The sequence below is a fragment of the Drosophila persimilis genome, unplaced genomic scaffold (assembly GCF_003286085.1).
Source record: "Drosophila persimilis strain 14011-0111.01,24,50 unplaced genomic scaffold, DperRS2 tig00000000-arrow-pilon, whole genome shotgun sequence".
Taxonomy (NCBI): domain Eukaryota; kingdom Metazoa; phylum Arthropoda; class Insecta; order Diptera; family Drosophilidae; genus Drosophila; species Drosophila persimilis.
The window spans coordinates 25211716-25236228 of record NW_020825288.1 but is presented as its reverse complement, the minus strand read 5'-3'; the positions used below and the strand labels follow the sequence as shown (position 1 = coordinate 25236228).

The 24513-nt window shown below is 42.4% G+C and overlaps 1 protein-coding gene across 1 annotated transcript in view; it reads left to right on the top strand.

Moving 5' to 3' along the window:
• The first annotated feature begins 11381 nt into the window (after positions 1–11381).
• LOC6591423 overlaps positions 11382–24513 on the top strand; it is a 57494-nt gene continuing 44362 nt past the window's right edge. The window contains exon 1 of the mRNA XM_026993542.1: positions 11382–12760. Coding sequence (XP_026849343.1) covers positions 11670–12760 — 1091 coding nt within the window. The 5' untranslated portion in view covers positions 11382–11669. The remainder of the gene's footprint in view (positions 12761–24513) is intronic.

Here is a 24513-nt window from a genome sequence, read left to right as displayed (position 1 = left end):
CTTGTTGGCTGATTTATTTTGGCCAACCTTCGTCCCACGAGCGACCTGCTCGCGCGGAGGGTGGGAGGCAATCTCGTTGCTATCCAAACTTAATTACGCGCGTGTATCTGTCAGATAGCCCGCCACCAATCTCTTTACAATGGACTCTCCGCTGCCCCGGGCAAGAAATTAAAACAAAAAATCACGCAAATGAACACAAAAAACTTTATATCGAAATATATAAGGCAGAAACAAATTGTGGCAGGAAAAGGAGAAACAAATGCAAATTGCTTCGAATTAAACCGCAGAAAATGTAAAACGTTTTTTTGGGTTTGGTACTCTTCCAGAGGGTATTTTCATTTGGATAGAAGAAGGAACAGGAGGATTTCGGTCACTAGGAAATGTAGATCTTATGAAAATTGCAGTTCTTTTAGATGTTTCGAATGTTTCGATCATCACAGATAAAATCTATAAAATCAATCCTTAATTGCACTGTTTCAGCACTCTATTTGTTCTTTCTCTGTCTTGGCATCACCTATAAAAAGCTATATTCAAAGGGTATAAAACGCTTGCCTGCCTCGAGCATTGTCTTACTTGCCTCTATTTCCAGCTTCGACATTCTCTGGGGCATAGCCGGTCTGGGCACAGAGGAACGTTGCCCCCGAACATAATTTCGCACAGAAATTATTAGCACTTTGTTATTTTTTCGGTTGTCACGCCTCTTTCTTGTACGCATTAGCACTAAATTCCAATACCATACATAGTAGAAATACACACAGGCGAAACATTTATTAACCTCTCTGGCATTTGAGGTTGAAGTTTTGATGGAGCCTTTCCCAGCAGTGCTATGCGAAAATGTTGTCAAAGAAGAGGCTTTAAAGGGGGGAAGATATATATAACTTAAAGTATCTACAAGTTACATTCAAATGGCCTTTATTTTCTAGCGTGTTGGGGTTATGTATAGGGGCGAAGACCTGCTGAAAGAAAAGCTAAAATCTTGTCATATTCTGAGACAGGCCACACAAGAACTAACGATCTATTATTATTGCTCAGCAATGAGGAAAATAATATGAAAGGCATCAAGAGGAAGAGGTACTGGCATCCCAATAGTTAAGTCTTACTTTTGCCATTTGCCCTGATTTGCATCCCATCACAACGATGATTTCCCTATTGGGAGAAACTCTTGTTTCAATCGAGGAAGCATTCATCGTAATCTGTCATCGTTTGGCTTCCTCATCCATATGTCCGACTCTTCCTGCTCATCGGCATCATCATCAACGTTTCCCACTCTTCGTACACTCACACACACAACACACACTCATTGACCAGTCGAATTATTCAGTGACCCCAAGGCCCACCCCAACTTGCCATCTCAAGCCTCGGCCCTCTTCACCTTTCCCCTAACCCCACAATAGGCCGCTCCTCTGGCTGCCACAGCAGCCGACAACAGCACCAGCTGAAAGTCATGAACCCTGTGGTCTGTAGTCTGTAGTCGGCGCAGACCCATCTTCACCTCTTGTCGACTTTCCACGCTTCTCATTTCACTTTCTTTTGCACGACCGCCGCGACGTCTCTGCCACAAGGTGGCGGGGGGACTGGACTGGTGTCGCCACATGGAGCGATGAGGAGATGCTTCCTCGCAGCATCACGTAATTAACATTCAACTCGACTCTTGGCCGGTGAAATTTTCTACTGGCAAAGCGCTGGGCTGCCAGCCGCTCTCGTAATGAGGAAACAAATGGAAATGTTGTCAAATGCGTTGGCGGCTGGTCGCTCGATAAGCCAAGCAGCCGCAAAGAGGCAACTGCATCTGTGGCAAGGTGTCATTGCACTCGAACTGCTCTTGAATGCGGTCTCGGGTTCCCATGACTGATAATGATGGAAGTTCATGTCACCAGTCGTTGAAGAGGATTGAATGCCAGTCTGATTTTAATCTTATTTCATTGCAACAGATCCAGGTTATATTTTTGGGTTAAGGTTGGGTAAAGCAGGGCATTTCAATGTAATTTAATTTCAATAAGGATACATTTTAGGTTAGAGATGTCAAACCATCGAAGGTTTCATCGATTTCTGTAGTTTTGGCGATACAAAATGATTGGAGGGATAACGTTTAATGAAAGCACTAATATTTTATTCCTCATTTACTTTTATTTAGGTAGTCTCTCACTTAATTTATATTTTCCTTCTTTAAAAAATCGCATTAATTATATTTCTGCGGTATGCAAAAGCCTTCTTCCACCTTCTAAATTTTTACAAGAATATCTGGGGAAAGACTAAGATTAAACTTATTCCAGGCAGTAGTTCCATTCCAGACTGCCATCGCAGTGTTCATGGCTAGAACATAATTTCTTCAGCAATATTCACTCATTTAAAGAATATTAAAATAAGTATTGAGCTATAAAAATATACATATCATACGAATACCCCTTTAAATCCTTCAAGATCCTGGTCTGCTGTACGTATTACCTTCCTTCTATAGCTTTTCTTGTTTGAATAAATGTTAGATAAATTGAAAATATATTTGAAATACATATATTTCATGCACATAATTCTCAGTAGTTCTCATGAAGGGGTTCGTTCTTTCTAAATCATTTTGAAGCATTTAGAAGGCAATGGCAATGACCACGCCCAGCTTAACCATTCTTTTAATTTATTTATTTCTAACAACAACAGCAAACAGCAAAAAAAAAAAACAGATAAGAAAAAAAGAGAAACAATTTTATTGCAAATGTCAATTGCCTTAGATCATTCAACTAAATGGTAGCTACGTGCTGCAATTTGTGGCATGTGTGTGGCTCTGAGAACTGCGGGTTCCCATACGATGATCGCAGACAGCGGCTGAAGAAGAGGTGCCACCAGGAGGCTGAGCCCCCAGAACATGGCAAGAGACCAAAGCCGAGGCTCTGGAAAAGTCTAATGTAAAATGCTACATTAAAGGCAGAGTCACAGCCAGCAGCAGAGTCAGAGGCAGGGGCTGGGACAGGGGCAGAGGCAGAGGCTGGGGCAGATGTAGATTAGAAAAGAAAAGCGCAGCATAATAAGCAATAAATGCAAGTCTAAGACTCATTTCGAACGTGTTAAAATGATATCACAAGTGCCCCGGAAGCCAGGTCTAAACAATGGGGAAACATGGAGGCATTCCAGACGATAGCTCGACTATGGGATACCCGCTATTCGCAAATAGAATGGATGGGAAAACGGGAAAGGCACATACAACTTTTACTGAATTCCGTCCAAAAAACAGCCAAATACCAGGACCTACAGACTGGCTTGGATATATTCACTTCTTTTCTTGAATATACCTGCAATATAAATCCATTCACGAATACAGCATGCCCTTGAGTACCCTTGAGGTACAATAAACAGAAATGCAAAGAAAAGCAAAAGGTAAATCCATGTTGCTCATATGAAAAGTTAAAGGGAAACCCCTCCTGAACCCTTCTGGCAATCTCTGGCTCGTTCTTTGGCTAATTTGTTGCTGTTTTCCTGGAAAAGCGCTAATCAAAAGTTTAATGCCCAGCGAAGGGAACGAAGAAATTGCAATGCAAAAGCAAACAACAAACAGAAAAAAAAAAAAGGGAAAATCGACAGACACAAACCGAAATCTGCAAGAGGCATGCAGGCAGGCTGCTGCAACCTGCAACCTGCAACCTGCCACAACGGCAACAATTATTATGCAGCAGCAGCAGCAAAAATCCACTCGAGGCGTTGCCCGCAGCCAAGTCGCTGCCAAGTGATTCTAATGATGCTTCTAATGATATAGTCAAAAGCGAAGCGCGACTCGCAGCAGTTGCAACAGTTGCCAGTTGCATGTGGCAGGCAGCGAGTCGGCAGCGCTGCCTTCAGGCTGCTGCCTCTGATCTGCGACAGTGGCTGTGTGGCGCTTCGGCAGCGGCAGTGGCAGTGGCAGTGGCAGCAGAGTCCAGGAGTCGGTAGCAATTGCATTCGGTTAACCATTTGGGGAACCAAAGTCTGCCTTTAACCCTTGGGCTGGTCAAGTATAAACTTCTCTGCTTTATTACTGGAATAATGTTAGATTTACAGGGGCTTAGGGATCATCTTGATGGCATTTCAGGATTGTACTAGATATATTTTATGGTACAAGACCTGTTTTCCTGGCCCTACAAAATGGGAAAATCTCCGAATTATACAACCATTATTATCCAAAATATATGCCCTTATATGCTTGAAGGGCAGGTGTTCCAAGATCCAAACGACAGATGCATGCAGAACTAATGATATTCTATTCGGTAAGCCGTAGGTATAAAATATTTTAAAGAACACAATAGAGCTTTTTCTGTGGAATAGCCGTGCCCTTATTAGCCCCGCACAACCACTGAGGGGTTAACTAAATGTTCTAATGCCTCACCTCCTCCTGGTCGCTCCTACCCCTCCCACCGCTTTCCTTCTTCCTCTTCGGCTCGCGTCAGACTTTTCCGCTTTGATTTTGCGTTAATCTTGGCTTGCACCTGTTGGATCGCTGGATCGCTGGATCGCCGGATCGCTGCTGGGTCGTTGGATGGCGACTGGTGGTTGGTGGTTGGTGGCTCTTCCTCCTGCCTCTCTCCTCTGGGAAGTACTACCTGAGAGCAATGACGGTGCCGTTGTTCAATTTTGCGTGCCGTTGCCGCCTCTGTTATTTTAACAATCTGCCATTTAAGCGTAAAAAATGTTGCCTCGTTTCGTGCCGCAGCATTTTTTTTTTTTTTTTTTTTTTTTGGCATACCCTTGCTGATGGTATTGCAATTTTGTAATGCAGAAAAATTAAGGCCATAAAATAAATAAAGGTATATTTTCGCCAAAGAATCATTTTAGGAGATGTTCAGACAAATTGTGGAGCACTAAAAAAATTATATTTAGATGTCATATGAATGGGGAACGAAAAAGATTCCAATTACAGCCTTAACAATGAGTCAAAATCGGGTGTCAGACGTTCTATATTATATATCGTTTAATGGTCTGTTCTAGGAGACCCGAAATTAAGGCCATTTCTTAGGCTCGTATCTCTCGTATCTTTTCGGGATCATTCTAAGAACTTCCTAGCGAATCCTATAACTTTTCTAGATATTTAATTGAAAGAGCATCCCATCATTCGACTGACCCAAAGGTGGGCTTTCACGCATTTTTTTTTCCGTTGGCTCTTAGTTGTCTTTTCTTTTTTTTCGGGCTATTTGATTTGGCAATCATGGGGCCTGAACGACGACGACGACGACGACGACGATGGCGCTGCGTTCTCCATTCTGCATTCTGCGTTCGGTTTTTGGTTTTGTTTCGTCGTTTTGGGCGGCGGCATTGCGTTAGTTGAACCTTTTTCGGGCAAAACACATTTGAAACTTGGCTCCCAGGAGGGGCCGGCGTTGGAAGACAGGTTGCTGCTGCGTGACGCCTGCCGCCTGCCGCATGCTGCCTGCTGGCTGGTGGATTGCTCTGGACAGTATCAATGTGGATTAGTCAAGAGTTTGATTGGGAAATTCTTTTGGGCGGCTTGTCAAATGCTTTTCACGGATATACCTACGAGTGCAGGCAGTCGTTTGTGGACTTATAGACTTTCACTCGCGACCCGAAACAAACTAATTGGATTCTTTTTCGGGCTCCCCTCCCTCCCTGGCATTCAGTGAAGGCCATCCACATATGACTGGATACCGACTGGATAGTTCATTAATCATTCAGTCTCGGTCTCGGTCCTTCACGGCCAATGGCAAGGTAATCCAGGATGGAGGCCTTCAGCCATCTCCCTCGGCTCTGCCCCCCCCACCCCGTCCGCCAATGCAATAATCAACTTGCCGGACAACTAAATTCCACAACTGATTTGCTCGGTTCTCCTGCCCTCCGCTCATTTGTAGTATTTCTGAAAAGCAACAGAAAACGCAGAAGCCACAGCATTGCATTCAAGTGTCCCTATAATCGTCGAACAAAATTGGTAGCTTACTAGAGCTAGTCGTGGATATTTCCAAAAATTTATATTTAGTGCATACCAAAATTGATTAAAAATTGGTTTATAAGGAAATCAGGAACATTTTACAGCATAATGTTTCGATTTGAATAATATGTACCTATTTTTCAATTTAAATCTAATTTTAATTATATATTTAATATTAATATATATATATATATATATATATATATATATATATATATGGATATCATAATTATCCAAATAATACGATGAGGCTGATAATATCTTGAACAACAACAACAATTTGATTCGTCTAATTTAGAGCTTTTTTAATTTACACTTTTTTTTACTAACCCAAAATAAGAGTATCAAAAATTAAGTGTCCATGCTCCTATTTTTCTCCCCATCGATACATCCGTTATTATTTAACTTTTATTATTATTATTTATTAAACGTTATTATTAAAATTTAGCTTAAAACTTTGAATACTTAAATTTCTAATTTAACTTCAGTTTTTTAATTAACCCTTTGGGCTTTTCATATATATGTATATAGTAGAGTAATAACATTTTGAAGAATAATTCGAATATAAAATAATTATTATTTTTATAAATGAGCCAATATTCTAATACTTAAAACGTATTGGTTCGATAAAGTGTGTGCTATCTGTAGTTGAAAACACGTAAACTTAATTAAACTGAATATTTCGGAATCGTTTAATATTATATTGTATATTTTACTAAAACTACATTAAATTAAAATGGACAGGAGCTTCAGGGCCGAAAACATACGACATATTGTTATCTATTAATTTGAAAATGCATTTTTTGATAATATATATTTCCATAAGAAACCCTTGTAGATCCATCAAGTTATAGACAAGTTCTTCCTATAAGAAATACAATATATGATTTATACCGAACTTCTGAAGCATTTACTGAAGCAGAACAAGGCTTTTAAGCTGATCTGGAATATTTATAAATTATAGACCTCTCTATACTTTTCAGTAAGCGGTCAAAACTATAAATATTTTAAGGTTATGATATAATAATAATATAATAATATCTTATGGCCTGCATTTAAATGGTTTCTGCTTCAATAGCTGTATTCCATATGGGTATTAATTGCATAGCTACGGCAAAACAAGTTAATAAAAGCACTAGCAAATAAAACTTGTATCAAATTAAATACATCACACTTTGTGCATACAGGTACATCGGTAATAAAAACAGGAGCACAATCAGACACTAACAGGAACATCAGCTATAGGAAAGCCCAGAACCAAACTTACTACCAAATCTCCATTCACCATTCCCCATTCCCCATACCCCATACCCCAAACCCATCTCCATTTTCCATCCCCAGCAACAGCAACAGCAACAACTACAAGTAACTGTGGCAATTGCGTAAATGATGTTCTAATACAACATCAATTACAATGGCAAGCGGCCCATGGCCAAAACGGTAATGATGTAGTCAGCCTCCAAGTTGCGTTTCTGCCTCGGTCTCTGGTCTCCGGTCCCCACTTCTCTCTGGCTTGTGCTGCCACTGCCACTGCCACTGCAACTGCCGCTGCTGCTCCTCAATAAGCTTACGGCATTCACGCCTTGTTGTTGCCTGCCTCTTCCCCAAGTTTTCTCCGGCTTCGGCCCCCCCCTCGATCCACAGTAGTGCTGTTGTGTAGCTGTTATCGTTGTCGCTTGCCGAACCGGCTGGAGAACATGTCCCTGCTCTGGGTATACCCCGTAACAGTTGCCGAAGTGCAGCTCCACAGTGCTACACCCTGTATCAGGCGGGGAATATGTGTTTATCCTATAACATGTACTCGTATGATCCTTTTCTAAAGAGACATTTGTCAAACCTTTTGAGGGTGAAGTAATGTATAATATTGTAGATCAATCAATGATATTCCCGCATGAATGCACTGTAATCTACCGCCTAGGGTATTCCCAAGTCGTAGCCACTAACCCATTCCGAATTCCTGGATAGATTCAACTAAAAATTTCATGCATGTTGCTGCCGTTGTTGTCGTTGCAACAGCCACCAGCAACCAGCAACAACGACAACCGTTTTACGCATGCGTGTGCCTCACCTACTGGGCCTGTTGCACCTGCTTGCCAGGCTCATACCGTCTCTACAGCTGACTGTGGCAGTGCTTCAATTTATGTTTTAATTGTGGAAATTATGTGACATATGTTGCTGCCGATGTGGCGTTTTGCTGCTGGCTGCTTCTGTGTGCTTAGGCGGTGTGCATCTGAGAGCATCGAGAGAAGACCGACCGACTGCTATAGCCGACGTCTGTCATAACTGGTAAAGTTGTAATTAAACTGGTGCTGCAAGCAGCCCCCCAATGCCCACAGTGGCACTTGCCATCGCACCGCCCATCGTCTGGGATCGGGAGACAGAGTTTTTGTGGGTTTTGCTCGGGCTGTAAACATTTTACGGTTGTTTATTGCCATCAATTGATGTATGGGTGGATGGCATGGATCGATGGATGGTAAATACTACGGGACGCTGCAGATCACTGAACAGATGATCGAGGAGTCAGCGGCAATAAGTTTGAATGTGGTCAGAGGATCGGATGGATGGTGGAGGTACAGAGAGTCCACCCGGAACTCGGGAATAGTATTTACATGATCTTTATATTGAGGGTCGAAGACCATCCTAAACTTGTCCAACAAGGACAAGGCCCTTCAACAAGGGCAAGGGCTTTAAGGAAACCTTCTGAAATGTGAGAGCTGCATCATTATACTTCCACTTTGGTTTCTGTTTTTCCCCAAGAACAGCTCTAACTGCAGTTTGATTGATTGATGGCCCCCCCGACGAGTTCGCGATGTTTCGATGCTGTTGACTTTACAAGAAGTTTATGGTCGCCTGCTCTGCTCTCCGCAGTCTTGACCCCCAATGAACTCGCCACAAGCCAAGCGCAAACAACACCCACTACCCGTAAGAGCCACTCGGACTCTGACTCTGCCCCACCGCATCACACGTAAGCCGATGCTTTATGGAGTGTTGTGGAATTGAAGGCTTGTTACCTAACCATAACTGTAATGGCAGCCAGCCCAACTGGCCCAAGAGCCAAACCAATGTTTGGGTCATTTTGGTGTGGACTCCGGAGATCTAATAATAAAAATCAAAATACCGTCACGTAAACCGATAACAAGGCACGGAGACGGACACGGACACGGGATCAGAGTCATAGCCAGAGCAGAAACACAATTAAGACCAACATTTTTATGGTGTTCAAACTATAAAATTCATATAATTAAATTGCAGTTATAACTATAACAGCAACAACGGCAACCGAAACTATCATAAAGACCCGCCGCAATGCCCCTGCCCCAGCCACAGCACCACCTCTCAGTGCAATGCCCGGGGACGCCGTCGAGTGAATAATTTGGTAAATGGGAACATAAAGTGAAAAGCGAAAATCAATGAAATAACCTCAAGAATATCAGCAAATAAGAAATGCCTATCTTTGGGGTCTGAAGCAGTAGATACTCTTGTGGATGGATTATGCTGATAAAGAATAGTGACAGCTCTTCTCAGCATTCCAAGTCTCTGCTCGAAATTGTTATAACCTTTCGTTCAGCGTTTATCGGAAGTTTCGAACAAAAGCAAGAGCAAGATCACGATGAAAGAATATATCGGTATGATTTTCGGTGGAATCGATAAGTAATAGCTAGACAAATGGATATAGGCCTCGGATATGCATGTACATACATATGTACCTTTCTTTGTACGATTACTCTCTTAAACGGAGAGCACCTATGTGTTCTTTCTTTCTTATTCTCATATAAATACTATTTTCTAACCTTTTATAACCTTATCACCCATAGGAGCAACAGATCCAATGGCTTCAGCACCAAAAGCGCGTTTCCTCTATGGTTTCTATGCTCTCGATTTCGAGTAAATTCTTAGCCCCCTCAAAATCCCTCATCCCACTACTGTACCTGAAATTTCTCCACTGCCACGATCGCTGCCCATGTTTTTGCTTCCCAGTGTTGTTGCTACGCCAAGTGCGAAAAACGAAACCTTCGGCGTCTGCTGCTGCACCCGGAAATCAATCAAAGTAAGGGCATTCCACTTCAACATCGATGGAGCGCTGCCAACAAATTGCAACAGCAGCACCGGCAAAGGCGGCGGCAGCGACAGCGACAGCGACAGAGGCATCGATCAGCAGAAAACAAAAGGAAAAGAGAGAAGTGAGAAAGCAGCGACAAACGGCCGAAATTGTCCGCTATTTTTGTCTTCACTCACGCTCTCCCACTCTCTGTTGTTGTGCAGCAGGTGCCAAAAGCTCTGATCACCTCTGCTCTCACCTGGTAACTCCACTCTCGGAGCGAGCTTTTCAAAGTCTTGTTTTGTTTTGTTGTTACGGGTCTTGTGCCATGCCGGTTATTGTTGTTGCTTTTGCAGTTTTGTAATTTCATTGATGAAATTTTCACGAGCGCGAGAGAAGTAATGAGATGGAGAGAGCAAAATCATGAGAGCCAAAGCACGAAATCGACTTTATACAGTGGCGTCTAGAAAACTTGCTCTACTGTACACTATTTTTTGCCAGCCGTTCCTGTGACCGTTTTTGGAGAAAATACTGCTATTTAATTGAAATTTAAATCTAGTACTGCATCATCGTATGGTTTCAGCACGAATCTCTGCCAGAACGCCGAGGGGTGCTGCTGCTGTGTTTCCCAACCAGTACAGCACATGCAGTATTTTGACTCCATTTGAAAATAATTGCGTTACATTTTGAGTACCCTCCACCATAAAAAAACCTTCGTGAACGTTCTGTTTTCAGTTTCAGAGTGCTCTAAAATTCATAATGTCAATTAAGCAACCCTCGGTGAAGATTTCAATCATTCTTCTTCCTTGTTTATTCAATTTTTAATTATGAAACGCGGTTCCACTTCCCTCTAAAAATTACCATACACATGTATAATGTCAACAACAACTGCATTGCATAGATGTCAAGGTTTCTCTCTGTTGACATGTTCCTGTTTCACCTATGCACTCCACCTCCACTCTCGACTCACTCTCGCGGAAACAGCTGTGCGAGCGCAAAGCTCCCGCGGCGGGCCTCTCTCTCTGCCTCTCTCTCTGAGCACTGACAGCAGGTGCATCAACTGAGTCGAAACGAAGCAAGCGTAACAAGTGCCAAAGGTGGGGAGAGAAGCTTTCCGTCTGACGCACCGCTACCTGGCCGCTTCGACAACAGTTGCGGGCAAGCTTGGAGCTCAGTTTGAAAAAAACTTTCGTGCGAGACAGACGTGAAGCGATCCGATCCGATCCAGTCGAGAGTAACCGAACTTTCCCATTGCAACTGCAACCAACTGCAACTTTGGCGCGACTTTTGCGGCCCGCAGACAACAATCGAATTTGAAGTGAAAAATGTACTAACAAAAATAATAATAAGAAAAATACAAAAGAAGAAAGAGCAGAAGGCACCATAAAAAAAAGAAGAAAATTTAGATGGAAAAAAGTGCATGGAAAATTAAAAGAAAAAGTGGCGTGTGAAGCAAAAGTGCAAAAGAACGGCAGCAGCAGGCGGCATTGTGCATTTTTTTAATACATACTCGTACATATTTACCGCTTCGAAAGAAAGGGAGCGATACACAGATACAGAGATACAGGGAGGCAAAAGAGAAGTAGTTCAGGCCAAGCCACTCGTAGGGCCAAGCCAAGTGTAACGATAGATACCCAATACTCCGGCGTAAACAAAAACAAAAACAATAAGCAAAACCGAAAACCGAAAACCCCCATATAGTACTTGACAGAGTGGACAGAGAGCAGAGCCATGTCGTCGTCAACATCATCCACGTCCACGTCTAGCGCGAGTGCGAAACTGGAGCACCATTCGAAGCCCATACTGAGTCCAACACGATCCCTGGACGAAGGTTTCGAAAGTGATCCGGATCGGGTTTCCACCGATTCGGAGCATCAGACAAGTGGAACCGCCACTGCCGCCAGCAGCAACCATAACAATGCCAGCAAGTTGGCGCAACTCAGTTCGGCGGCCACTGGCGGCGCCTCCTCCACTGGCTCGGAGAAGCCAACAGCCACAGCACCAGGCGGAAACTCGGCCAGGGGTGTCCTCTCTTTGGCCGCACCCCAGCTGCAGCGGCGCGAATACTTTAAGGATCAGCAGAGCAGCCAGCAGGTGGGCATGGCCAAGGCACGACAGATCGGTGGCCAGCAGCAACAGCAGCAGCAGCAGACCCTGCCCCCCCAGCCACGGCTGCAGTACCAGAAACAGCGACAGCCCCTCGTACCCAGTGCCGCCTCCAGTGTCCACAACCATCGCATGACCCATGGCGGACCCGGCTCCGTTTCGGGCCAGGCCGGAGCTGCCGGAGCTGCCGGAGCTGTCTCAGTCACTAGCGGATTTCGTCGCGGACGTCGCCTCCATTTGGCAGCCCATAATCCAGCCCGAACCGGACTGCGCTCCCATTCGGTGGACGCCATTGCCAGACACCGCCATGGCTACGATCCCAGCAGCCTGATCCTCAAGCACGATGGCAACGGGAACGTGAGCAGCTGCTCCAGCCCCAACGGACCGGGACCGACCAGGATGCTAAACTACAAGACCCCGGCCGGAGGCAGTTCCCCGGGAACAGCGGCCGGACAGGCCCTTCTCGTCCAGCCCATCTCCAGTGCCACCTTGTCGCCCATGGTGGCCGCTGGCGTGGACGTGGTGGACGGAGGCGGCTCCTCCCCGGTGATTGCCTCGGCCACCCACAGCCTGTACACGTTCTATCCGGCGGAGGGGAATCTCCAGGTGTGGCAGACGGAGTGCGGCGACCTAACCTACAAGTCATCCAGGAATATGCATCAGCTGCACAAGGCCCCAGTGTGCTGGACCCAGTCCATACCACGACAGGCCAGAAGGTGAGTGCTAGCACGATAATGCACAGAAGGTTCTGGAAAGAACTTCTTAGCGGGTTCGGCTCTAAGAACAGGTATTTCTGTATATTCTGGAAAGAATTGTTTCCATTTAGGGAGGGTTCCTTCGTCTCGAAAGTTCTTTGTTGAAAGAACAAATTAAGGACAGCTAAAAGAAATAATTTGAATGGTAATAATTTGCCAATTTCTATTTCTTGAAATACTTTCCGGTTGGAGCTCTGAGCTCTCAATAAATCGCTCAAAATGTAAGCTAATTAGTTAATGGTTCAACTTTATTTTTGGCCACAAATGAAGTCAATAGCCATTTCATCTTTTGCGGCATTCCACTCCACTCTCCGTCAGAGTGAAAGTCTTTTCAATGGCCATCGCATCGCGAACAAGCGCGGGCTCTCCGCGCCGAGAAAAACTTGGGCATCGGAGAGTGAGAGCAGGACAGACCTGGGAGACAGAGCCGAGGCGGCGCATGTGTCATTTGGCTTGGCCGCGGGGCAGGTTGCAGTGTTGCAAGCAGTTCCTCTCCCTCCCCCCCTAAACCCCACTGATGGAGATGGAGCTGGAGCTGGTGATGACGGTGCTGTGGCAATTAAAATGCCTTCGAAAACTGCTTTACATTGATTACCCTCCGGTCGATCGTTGTGGCGGCTCTGTCCCCCTGTCCCCTTGTCCCCTTGTCCCTTTGGCAGAGTGTCGAGAGGGCGCCCGGGTCCCGTCTTTTACATAACATTGCCCGGGGTCTGGGTCTACGTCTCTGCCCGATGTGTGTGTGTGTGTGACCCCAAATTAAACGCAAATTGCCCACCAAATTTCAGGCACATAAAGTTTGCCAATTTTGCGCATAACGTTTTCCTACAGACATTTTAAGCGTTTTGCCCAAATTTGTTTAGGGTTGGGTTTTAGTTTATTTTCTTAAGAGGGACTTGCGTTACAATTTCTGGCTGCGAAATGTGCCCGAAATATTTAATGGGCTCTGACTGCAATTGCTTAAGGTTTTTACCCCTCTTTTGCATGGAGAAACATCAGGGATAGATGATTTAGTTTTCCCAAACGATGGGGGAAAATAAATTGGGCCATTGAATGAGGGAATAAATGAGGTAATCTCTGCTTTAATATATATATTCATTTAAAGTACAAAAGTCTGTTATTAACCAGCATTTTAATTATGGATAATTAACATACAAACAAATTATTTATAAATAGATAATAATTGGAGCTGAAAATCATAGATAGGGCCAATTAATCAGTAAGCAGAATACATATGTATTTGGATAGATGGTTATTTATATTTAAAACTATATTCACGAATATTTGGCATCTAGTAACATTCTTTCTATCTATTATCTATTTTTTAATACGAACATCAAAAAGATAAATTAAAGGTTTATTGTTTGGAATTTATTTCAATTCATTTATATTACATCTGTCCACATATCCCTCCCTAAATATTTCTGTGGGTTTGAGTCTGTAGTTTCCTGATATTTAGAATGTGATTTAAATGTACTTAAAGAAGCTATATGTATATATATATCTTTAAAACGAATCCTTCAGGTTTCCCCAAAAAACATTATGCAAAATGGTAGGAAATATTTGAGATTTTACTTTCAAATTTCGTCGAATGTTTAATCGGCTTTTGATGTAGAAATGCACTACAGAGTTTCAGTTGCAGTTTCATTTAATGTTTCCATTGCATAAGCACACGCAAATATGTTTATTAAAAGCCTTTTACTTTGACCAAAAACCGCCCACCTCAATGCAGTGCCGCCACTCTGTGGCTCTGCAATCACCACCAAAGACCGCCCCCCTATTGCCGAAAAAAATTGCAAACATTTCAATCAAGGAGTAGAAAACATGCAAAGTGATTGGGAAATGAGTGAAAGAGTGGCAGCCGATTGCAATGGAAATTGTGATACTACAAAAAAATTCGATACGAGTGCCGATATGGCATGCCAATCAAAAGACTTAGGCAACGAACCTGATTGGGGTCAATGCACTTGGAGATGGCTTTTTAGGGATTGGGCGGGAGATTCCATCCTTATCTACTGATTAAATGAAGATTATTTCAAGCTATGATTATTGTTGGTGTGTTGTAATGATTGTTGATTCGTGTTGGAACTTTCCTACTGCTCGAAAGTGTTAATTTAGTTGCTTACATGGTGGTTTATTAGTTCCTGATTTGGTGTGATTTTCTACACAATGACAGGAATCCCTCACACAGAGCACCCTCACACTTTTCAGTATTAGCCCTATTCTATTAAGACCAGTGTTTTTTCTAGGAAAGCTGTTGGGATTGCTGTAATATTTGTTTTTACGAAAATAGTATTTTAATTATATTTGGTTGGTGATTTTCCAAGGGATATGGCTGGTGTTAATTTTGTTGTTTTGCTGCTGTCCGATATTCATGTTATTTTTGCTACTGCCTTTTTCTGTATTTTAACTCTCTCTCTCTCTGTCCCTGTGATGAGATGTGTTGTGTGATCGGAATCGCATTTGAAACACACACACAACACAAGTCACATCTTTGTTGCAAATCAAATTGCATGATGCGCAAATATTTTCGCTTCGACAGCAACATGAGCCCCAGCTCCAGGCTCCGGACAACACAGACAACACGGACACCGCTCCGCCGACGAACAATAAAAGTAAAAGTTTTTTATTTCGCTTTGGCAAATTTATTTACATAGTTTTCGGTACTTTTTTCTCATCTTTCGGGTGGGTTTTACAATGTGTCATATCTGTGCACACTTTTGCTTTTCATGAGACATTACTTGGACGGGACGCTGGAGATGTGGATGCTGTCTGGATGAGGTGTAGGTGTCCACGAAGCGAGCATTTGAAAGTGTTTTTTTATGAAGTATAAATGAATGAATGATGGTTATTTTTTGTTGCAACTTTTCGCCAATGATTTTGTGGCTTTTTGTCGTGCGAAAGTTATTTGAAGCGAACATGGAGAAGCGTTTTTTGATGCTTCCGCTTTATGCATATTATGGGAATTTGTTGAGATTTTTTGCAAATTAGTTTTCCATGTGTGGAGGAGTACACAAACTAGAGGGAAATATTTGTAGTAATAGAACGTAATGACTCTTTATCTCTTAATTGACCCCTTCCGACCTTCAAATAAACGTCTATCTCTGAGATATTCTTACAAAAATGCTCCTTCACTCTGTAATGTAAGCCCATCAATATCTCATGGTCAAGGCCCCGTAGCCAAGGCTTTCTTAACCATTTTGTGGGCCAGCTATGTAGGGCCTCTCAATGACGCAATTAAGAAGCAGTGCCCATTGATTTGTCACTTAATCGATGGAGTGTTGTGCCATTTGCCTCTTAATTTAGCAAACAAAAGCCGCTAATTGCCTTCCCTCCACTCCACTCCACTCCAGTCCAGGCGGGAGAGATCTAACCATCTAACGGCTGAGCTGAGACTAGTATTTGCAGTGCCACAGCGCAAAGGTGAGGGCTAGAGTTTCCTTCTGATTGCTGTTTGCCAATCACTTTGCCTCGAAGACTGAAGGCTCAGCATTCGCATTCACTCTGATTGCTCATCATCCAAAATCATCGACAAATATGGTGCCTAATTAAAAGAATCCGCCGAATACTATCGCGTGTAGAACGATCTTCCGTATTTGCCTTTAGTGGCGGCTTCTTCTTTTTTGGTGTTTTCGGTGATTTTTTTGGCAAAGTAAATATCTATATAAAAATCCATTATGGCTGCCCGATGAGCTCTAAAATTTGTATGTCAATATTTGTGGCTCCTCGAGAGTCGAGAGATCTGTAAGCCTAAAAATAGATCAAGTGGCAAACAAATGAGCCAGCAGACAGGCTTGTTGTCGGACTTTAAGCGAAATGTTGTCACCAGAAACACAATAAACAAATGACTTGAGCAACGAACTTGTCATTTATGCCTCCACAAGCCATGTAGGATCCCTCAAAATGATTCATTTGCTTTCCAAAATCTCCAAAACGTATTCCTCAAGCATTTTCAATGTCAAATCTTTTGTATGATTGCTTCGTTTTTTTGTCTGCTCGCTGGCACCCACACTTCTGGGGCTGAAACACTTTCAATTTTCAAAGATTTTGACGTCTGTTTTAGCACCATTTTTGGACGAGTCATCAAGACAAAAGAACCATTAAATGGAGATCACAATTCTGTGCGAAACATTAACTGGAGTGCTCTGTGCCCCCTGCCGGCTGCTCTCTTTCCCAGCACTCAATCCCCCTCTCTCTAGCCAACAATTGAGTCATCAGAGGCAGCAGAAACAGGGTCGAAAGATATGTCTAATGAGTAGTGTATATACCCATTAATTATGGGTTAAAAATTGCACCCTTAACGGCTTAGCCACACTGGGAGAGGGAGTCTTTTTTCCTACTCTTTGGTCTCTGTTTTAGATATCAGGTTGGGTTGATCTATGGTGGATTCTTTTCATCTATAGGTATTCCTGTTAATCCTAGAAGTCGTGCACCTTTTAGGACCTTCCAATACACCCTTCCACCCCCATGGAGTACTGGGTATTCGAAAACTGAAATTAAAGCAACCGGAAATGCAGCGGACGAAAACAAAAAACTTCCCAAGACTCGGTAGCCGTATAGGGTTTCCCTTCCCCCCGATGGGCCGACAGCCCGACTTTTGTTACATTTTTCCATTCAGCTTTTGACCATTTAGCATTTGCCACTTTTGTAATTATGCGAAAAACTGAAAACAATACGACACACACCAGACACAGAGCCCCTCCCCTCCCCCGCCGCCATATTCTACCCCTGAGGTGAGTCAGCGTCGGTTGGCGGTGCTTGGTGGCTCTGCTGTCGACACCTGCGACCGGGTCGGGTCACGGGCCAACAATGTGAACTCCTCGCCTGTGAAGAGGCCAAAAGCGAAGAGGGAAGAGAGTCGGGTTCAGCAGCGGCAGTCGGTGCACAGTTGGCACCACAAAAAATTGTAAAATGTAATAAAAATTTCAGCGTAGTGTGCTTTATGGTTTGAGTGTTTGAGTGCGAGTCATGGTAATTATCTCTGGCATATGGATAAATGAATATTTTTCAGAGTGTGTGCCATGCAAAATTCAAAAATATTTCTGTGTTGCAAATACTGTGGAAAGCCAACAGTTGCTCAACTGTGACTCTCCAAAGGCAGGGGGTGGGGGGGGGACTGCAATGTCCATGGGAAGCACTGCATTCTGTGCACCTTGATGCCTCCGATAGACCTTCAAAAGTAACCCAAAAATGTTTAATTTCCTGCCACATTTAAAGGCAATCTGTAGCATTTTCTAGCCCATAAATAAACCCACAAATTATAACCGTTGCAAGTGGGGGAGATGCTCTCGAGATATCAAGAGTCAAGCCGCAGCAAAACCGCAGAAACCTCACTTTTAATTTGAAAAGCAAAATGCAATTTAAGCCGGCGAGCAATTTTGATGAACCGCTTAGATGCTGGGGGCCCGAAAAGAAAAGCCACGAGGAAAAACCCAAGAACTTGGCAAATAAATACAATTTTAACACTCCATTTTTTTCTTTCTTTTTTCCCATTTTTTGCTCCACATTCCTTTTGGCGTCAGTGCCGTTAGGCCGTGGCCCAGGCTTCAATTGTTATTATTATTAATTAGAAAAAATATTTCGCTGCCAAAGCCGAGACCCAGAACCCAACCCAACCCAACCCAACATCGCCTGACTCTGGGACTATCGGAGCGGAGGCATCTGCGCGGAGGCAACCTGCAACCTGGAGCTGTGGCAGAGTCCGCTCTTTGATTGGAACTCCGTCCGTGGCCCTGACATGCGAGTGTTTGGTGGTGGATGGTGGCTTTTGTGGGCTGCTGGCTTCGTGTCAGCAAATTAGAGAAATATTTTGTTTGCTCAGTAATTGGCAATTGATCCGCACAGATCTACGAGCACTGCCCCGAAACAGCTACTCCACGGATGGAAAACCAGAAACCAGAAACGCTGCTTACAAATTGCCACACACGCCCCGAAACAAAAACAAAACAAAAACCGTATATGAAATCAATAAATGTCTCATAAATAATGTGTCCAGCGATTCCGGTTCCTTCGGTTTCTTCGTTTCTTAGTTTCGGGTGTAGTATGGCTAGAGAATCTCCTCCATAAAGAGATTTGCATTTTAAAGTTTCACAATTTGCATGACAAAAAGATGATCAGCAAAAACATTTGGCCATAAAATTATATTTTTAGAAACTATAGTCCGGCCAAAAATTCTCGGACACATACGAGTATGTACATATTTTCGCTTTCAGTCAACCAGAAAAGAGAATCTCTAAAACAATAAAGTTATGCAAGCAGATGTTGGATGATGGAACTTTGATCTTTACAGAAATTATAAATAATTCCCAAACCAAAAACGAGGGGGAACGTTGTGAGTTGCTGCTGAGACCGCAACTCTACATTTATACCCATCTGTCCGTCCGTCCGTCTGTCCGTCCCTATTAGCGCCTAGACCTCAGAGACTATAAAAGCTAGAGCCACCAAATTTGGTATCCACACTCCTAAGATATCGCACCGAGACGAGTTTGCTTCGAAATTTCGCCACACCCCAATCCACCCCCGCAAAGGACGAAAATCTGGGGATATTCACAAATCTCAGAGACTATTAGATCTGTTAGAACTCACTATAAAACGTATATCTCAAAATTTCGGGGATAATGTTGATCAGTCTAGCATAAGTCTCCCTAGTAAAATCAGTCAACAACTTTGTCCAGATATAACGAGAATATATTTGTAGTCTGAAACAAAAGCCAACAACACGAGTATATCCAAATTTATTCGATCAGAAGAAAGCAGTGCGTCGAATCCATTCGTGGGGCAATAACTACTATAAAATTTTGGATGTGCCTCACAATGCCACAGAAGCTCAAATATTAATGTCCTTCAAAAAGATGGACGATGATATGCATTTGTGAGCATACTCCAACAAGGTATCATGGTAATGAATCTGCATCCCCCATAGTATTCCAAAAGTTGTTTTCGACCATTATTTCCCACAGGTTTCCAAAAGGCTTATATGTCGTGAAGCAGTCCCAGTTCTGTGCTAAATAATATGGAACCATTATGTTAGTGGTCGTGCACTTTACTGGAATCTTCTCCGAGCTATTCAGGCTATAGCTGGGAATATAGATGAGATAGGCCATTATCAAGACAAAGATTATCAATACGATAAAATCCGATTGAGGTTTGAACGACGAGAATCTGCTTGAAAGGTTTCAGTGGCTCTGGGGTCGAAATTTTTATCTGGATGTATTTTCTTGGGCATCTTTTTGAAGGACATTAATATTTGAGCTTCTGTGGCATTGTGAGGCACATACAAAATTTTATAGTAGTTATTGCCACACGAATGGATTCGACGCACTGCTTTCTTCTGATCGAATAAATTTGTGTTTCACACTACAAATATATTATATATCTGGACAAAGTTGTTGATTGATTTTACTAGGGAGACTTATGCTAGACTGATCAACATTAGCCCCGTAGATGATTTGAAATTGAACGAGGGGGAACGTTGTGGGTTGCTGCGAATACCGCAACTCTACATACTCATTTTGAGTATCGGGTATATCAAGTTGTTGAATTTTAAAGAAGGAATTTCTGGCTAGGAAAGAGCCTGTGGGGGGCACTAATGAAAGTACTCTTCAATGCTAAGCTTCTCTGTGAGAGAGTGCGCGAGGCAGGGAACTTACACTTTCTTGTATTAAAAAAAAAAAACACAATATTAATAATACTATAATGCAAAATAGAACTAAAATATTGGTGTTAAAAAACCATTTAATTTTCTTTACCTTTTAAAATAATTTTGTTCCCTTAAAATGTCGCTCATCAAGAAATGCTTGCAACTTTCGTTTCCCCACAATTTCTATTTGATTTATGTTTTTTGTATTTGAAATTTTGCGAAATTTTTGTACATTTATTTCTGTTGGCCCTGGGATTTAATTACAGAAATTCACGAGATATGTTAATTGGCAGACAAATTTATGTTTAGCCAAAAAGGGAAAATGTTTATTCTTTCGGCGTGCTTGTGGTTCAATTTTATGTGGGCAGCAAAAAGTAAAAGCAGAAAGCAAACCAAATTAGAATGAGGCGGAGAGGTCAGAGCTAATGACATGCCCATTTTTTGGGGTCACTAAATGTAAATTAAGCATTCGAAATGTATATTTTCTGAAGAGGAAAGAAGAGACGGCAGAGAGAAGTAAATGACGGTGAAAATCGTCTCTCCCCTTTTACAGTGTGGCTTAGCAGTAAAGCTTGAGAGTCTAGGAGGGTTCTTCTCGGAAGATTTCTTAGAAATTTGCATCTCCAAATACAATTTGTTCACCTCAATTGTGGTCCATTAGATCAGCATCTACTTGTGGCATCAGCGTGTGCCTGAACAGCCTATAAAGCCTGGCGATAGTATCGGAAATGATTTTAGCTTTGTTTTTTTATGGCAGGCACGGCACTGCACGGCCATCTCTTGGCCGCTTAAATGTTCAGCAATTAAAGCGATTTAAGTTAAAATAAAAATAATTACAAACAACGGGCCAGGCAGTCGCCATCCACTTTGTTTAACAAAAGCCAACAACGAAAAACACAAATTAAATGAAACGAAAAGAAAGAAGTGACAGAGAAACGAAGAAGAAGAATCGTTAAAGAACCAACGAGCAAGCAAATTAAATTAAATTGCTATACGAAATCTGCTTCTTTTATTGATTTTGAGTGCGTGACAAAAATAATAAAAAAAAGACACAACTACAATTAAGAATAGAACCAAAAAAACAAAAGAACAAAGCTGAAATAAAAGCCAGAAAATGATTAATTGAAGAGGAAACAATCTCCCAGTTCTTACGCAACGGGAAAGTCTGAAAAGTCTCTGAAGAGGCCAGAAAAAGAATGGAAATGGAAAGGATGGGAAATCTTTCATCATCTTTCGTTCCCCACTCCCAAAACTAATTTATGTAAGCGGAAATATACCCAGCAAGTTCTTTGACTTTCAGATACCTTTCGGGGGGGACTGTGGCCTGTGGCCTGTAGAATGCGTAGATCCGAGAGATCTGCTTAATTGTTTAGCCAGCCCTCCCTCGGGATCATAACTCAAATTTCGGGTTTGTTTTTGCTTTTGTTCACACGCTTACGCTTCTCAAGAAGCCTTCTTTTTATAAAGTTGTTTGCTCGAAATTAATTTACGAAATTGTTATTCCATTTGTGTGTTGGCTGTGTCGTTGCCTTGGCTGTTGTTCTTGGCTGCCCCTTCATTTTCGGGGCTCTTTCGTTTTTGGACAGTAAGTAGCAATTTGCTGGAGAGCTTCTTGCCTGTCCCTCGACCCGCCTGGTGGTGGGTGTTGTCTTCCTTCTACTCATGCAAATGAGGCGGCATGTGTCTCGTTCCGTCTGGTGTGGGCGTAATGATCGCTGCTTCAATTTCGTTAATTGATTTGACATTTTGAACACAGAAAATGACTAAATATTCGTAGGAACAACTGATTAATATGTATCAATTGTCTGCTGTTCTGCCAGGCATGGACCCTTCTTGTACCTGGAGTTTCATCAGACTATCTGTACCAATATGTAGAACAGCCTTATAGAGTAGTCAATTTTAGCCGACTAACCCATTTGCCTCGTTTGCCTTGGATGCTGCTGCTGTACACCCTCACAGATAAGTGCACTGACAACGGCTCTGGCATATTTTCAACACCTGCCTTGCCTCGACTTTGCCCGTCAACCTTTGTGCCACTTTGCCAGTTCCCAAAACTCACTTTTGTGTCACTGCAACAGCAGCAGCAGCAGCAGGCAGTTGTTGGGTCTGGCTTTTCCTCTGGAAGATAAGCCATAAAACTATTTGCCAGCAAATGTTGTCGTTGTCTCAGCTGCCGCTGCTGCCGTTGCTGCCCCTGCTGCCTCTGCTGCCCCTGCTGCCGCTGCAACTTGGGGCCGAAGACGAGGTCTGTCTGCATGCATTAGAGCAAGTTGCAGAGGCAGTCAACAAATTAACTTGGCGAAGGAGATGCCGCCGCGAGAGGCAGACAACGCATCGTTGGCCTCAGTTTCCCATTTCCCAGTTTTCCCCCTTGCCTGCTGTTGGGCCTGCAAATATGCGAACTGCGCATCTTATTAAGAAAGAAAGTACTTTCTGTCAGGCAGCTGTTGTTTGTCTGTCTGTTTTCGAATATATATACTGCCTAGATGTGTATATATATATATAATTATACTCTACCTAGGGGGCTCTCTGAAGTGAAACTGTAGATCAGTGCAGAAGGAATCCCGTGGATAACTTAAGATACATTTAATTTTCGAAATAAACTATATATTCTTTATGGTGTACAATATATATAGAAACCAAGGATTTGTCTATAATATAATAATAAGGAAACAATCGAAAATCGATATAACCAACAATTAGTTATTCCTATAATCATTCTATCTATCATGTGTTGTAATACATGGATCACTTAGGAATAATAAATTATTTGTTCTGGATCTAACACTCAACGTTCCAAAGAATCGTTAAATAAACCCTTACATCCGAAAACCAGTGTTCCAAAGTGGAACATCAATAGTGTTGGTCACGGGAAATCTCTCGAAAAAATACCAAAGGATTGCCAGAAAGTGTATCCCAGATTCGATGACTCTCTTTTCCGCTGCGTTTTTCTATTATCATCCCCATACAATATAGAGTTTTTTTCTCCATTTCTGTACGGTGTTTTTCAGTTTGCATTTTCAAGTGCCGTGCGAACTTCAACTTGATGTCTCTCGCCGTTGTCGAGCCACACAAGATGACTTCCCAGCACCCCTTAGGGGGAGTTACAGGCAGGCAGGCAGACAGACACAGAGAGATCTTGGAGCTGGTGCTGGGGCTGGAGCTGAGGCTGGGGCTTGTCTTATTATGATTACGAATACCTTGCCTAGAGCCTCCAACTGGTTCGACTCGTTTGGGGTCTCATTCGGCGGGCCTTTTTCTATCATAATTCCAAATGCATTTAAATTGGCCCAAAAACGCCAACGAACGAACGAATGAACCTCCGCTCCGAGTTGCCCAACCACAAGATTTATTTACTTATATTTTTTTTTTGTCCCCCCCCCCCCGATGTCCACCTTAATTGCCTTTAATGCAATTAAATACAAAAATATTTTTCCTTTCGTTGGTATTTCATTTGTCGCAATTTTTAAATTAAATTAATTGCAAATAATTGTTTAGTTATGTTCAACATGTAAATGGAATTTCCACAAAAAGAAACACGACAAAAAACAAACAAACAAACAAACAAAAATACACCAAAAATTAGTCAAAGGAATGCGAATAAGTAAAAATATTATTTCGAGCTTTCAAATCATATTTAATTGGATTTTCGGTTGGGGTTTGAAAATATTTTGGTTTATCAATGGAAAATAAACACAGATTGTTATGAGTGCACCATCAATCAGAAGCGGTAGAAGGCGACCCAAAGCCGAAGATCGCGGATATTCCTGGATCCCAGGCACCGACCGAGGGGTGCTGCTGCATTACTGACAGTTTTTAAAAGCACATAGAGTGGAATTAAATATAAATTAAATTTATTAGAAAGTACTTTAATGGAAATATAAAATACTTGTATTTAAATATACTAGAAATTTTAATAATATTTAATTATTATTAAATTTAATATTTAATCTAATTTCATATTTATTTCTTAGCAACGGTTTTTTTCCGCAGATATATATTTCATGCATATCTATCGCCCTTTCTGATAGAGTTCATCTACTTAATTATATCCTAATGTTATATGTTATCTGCCCCT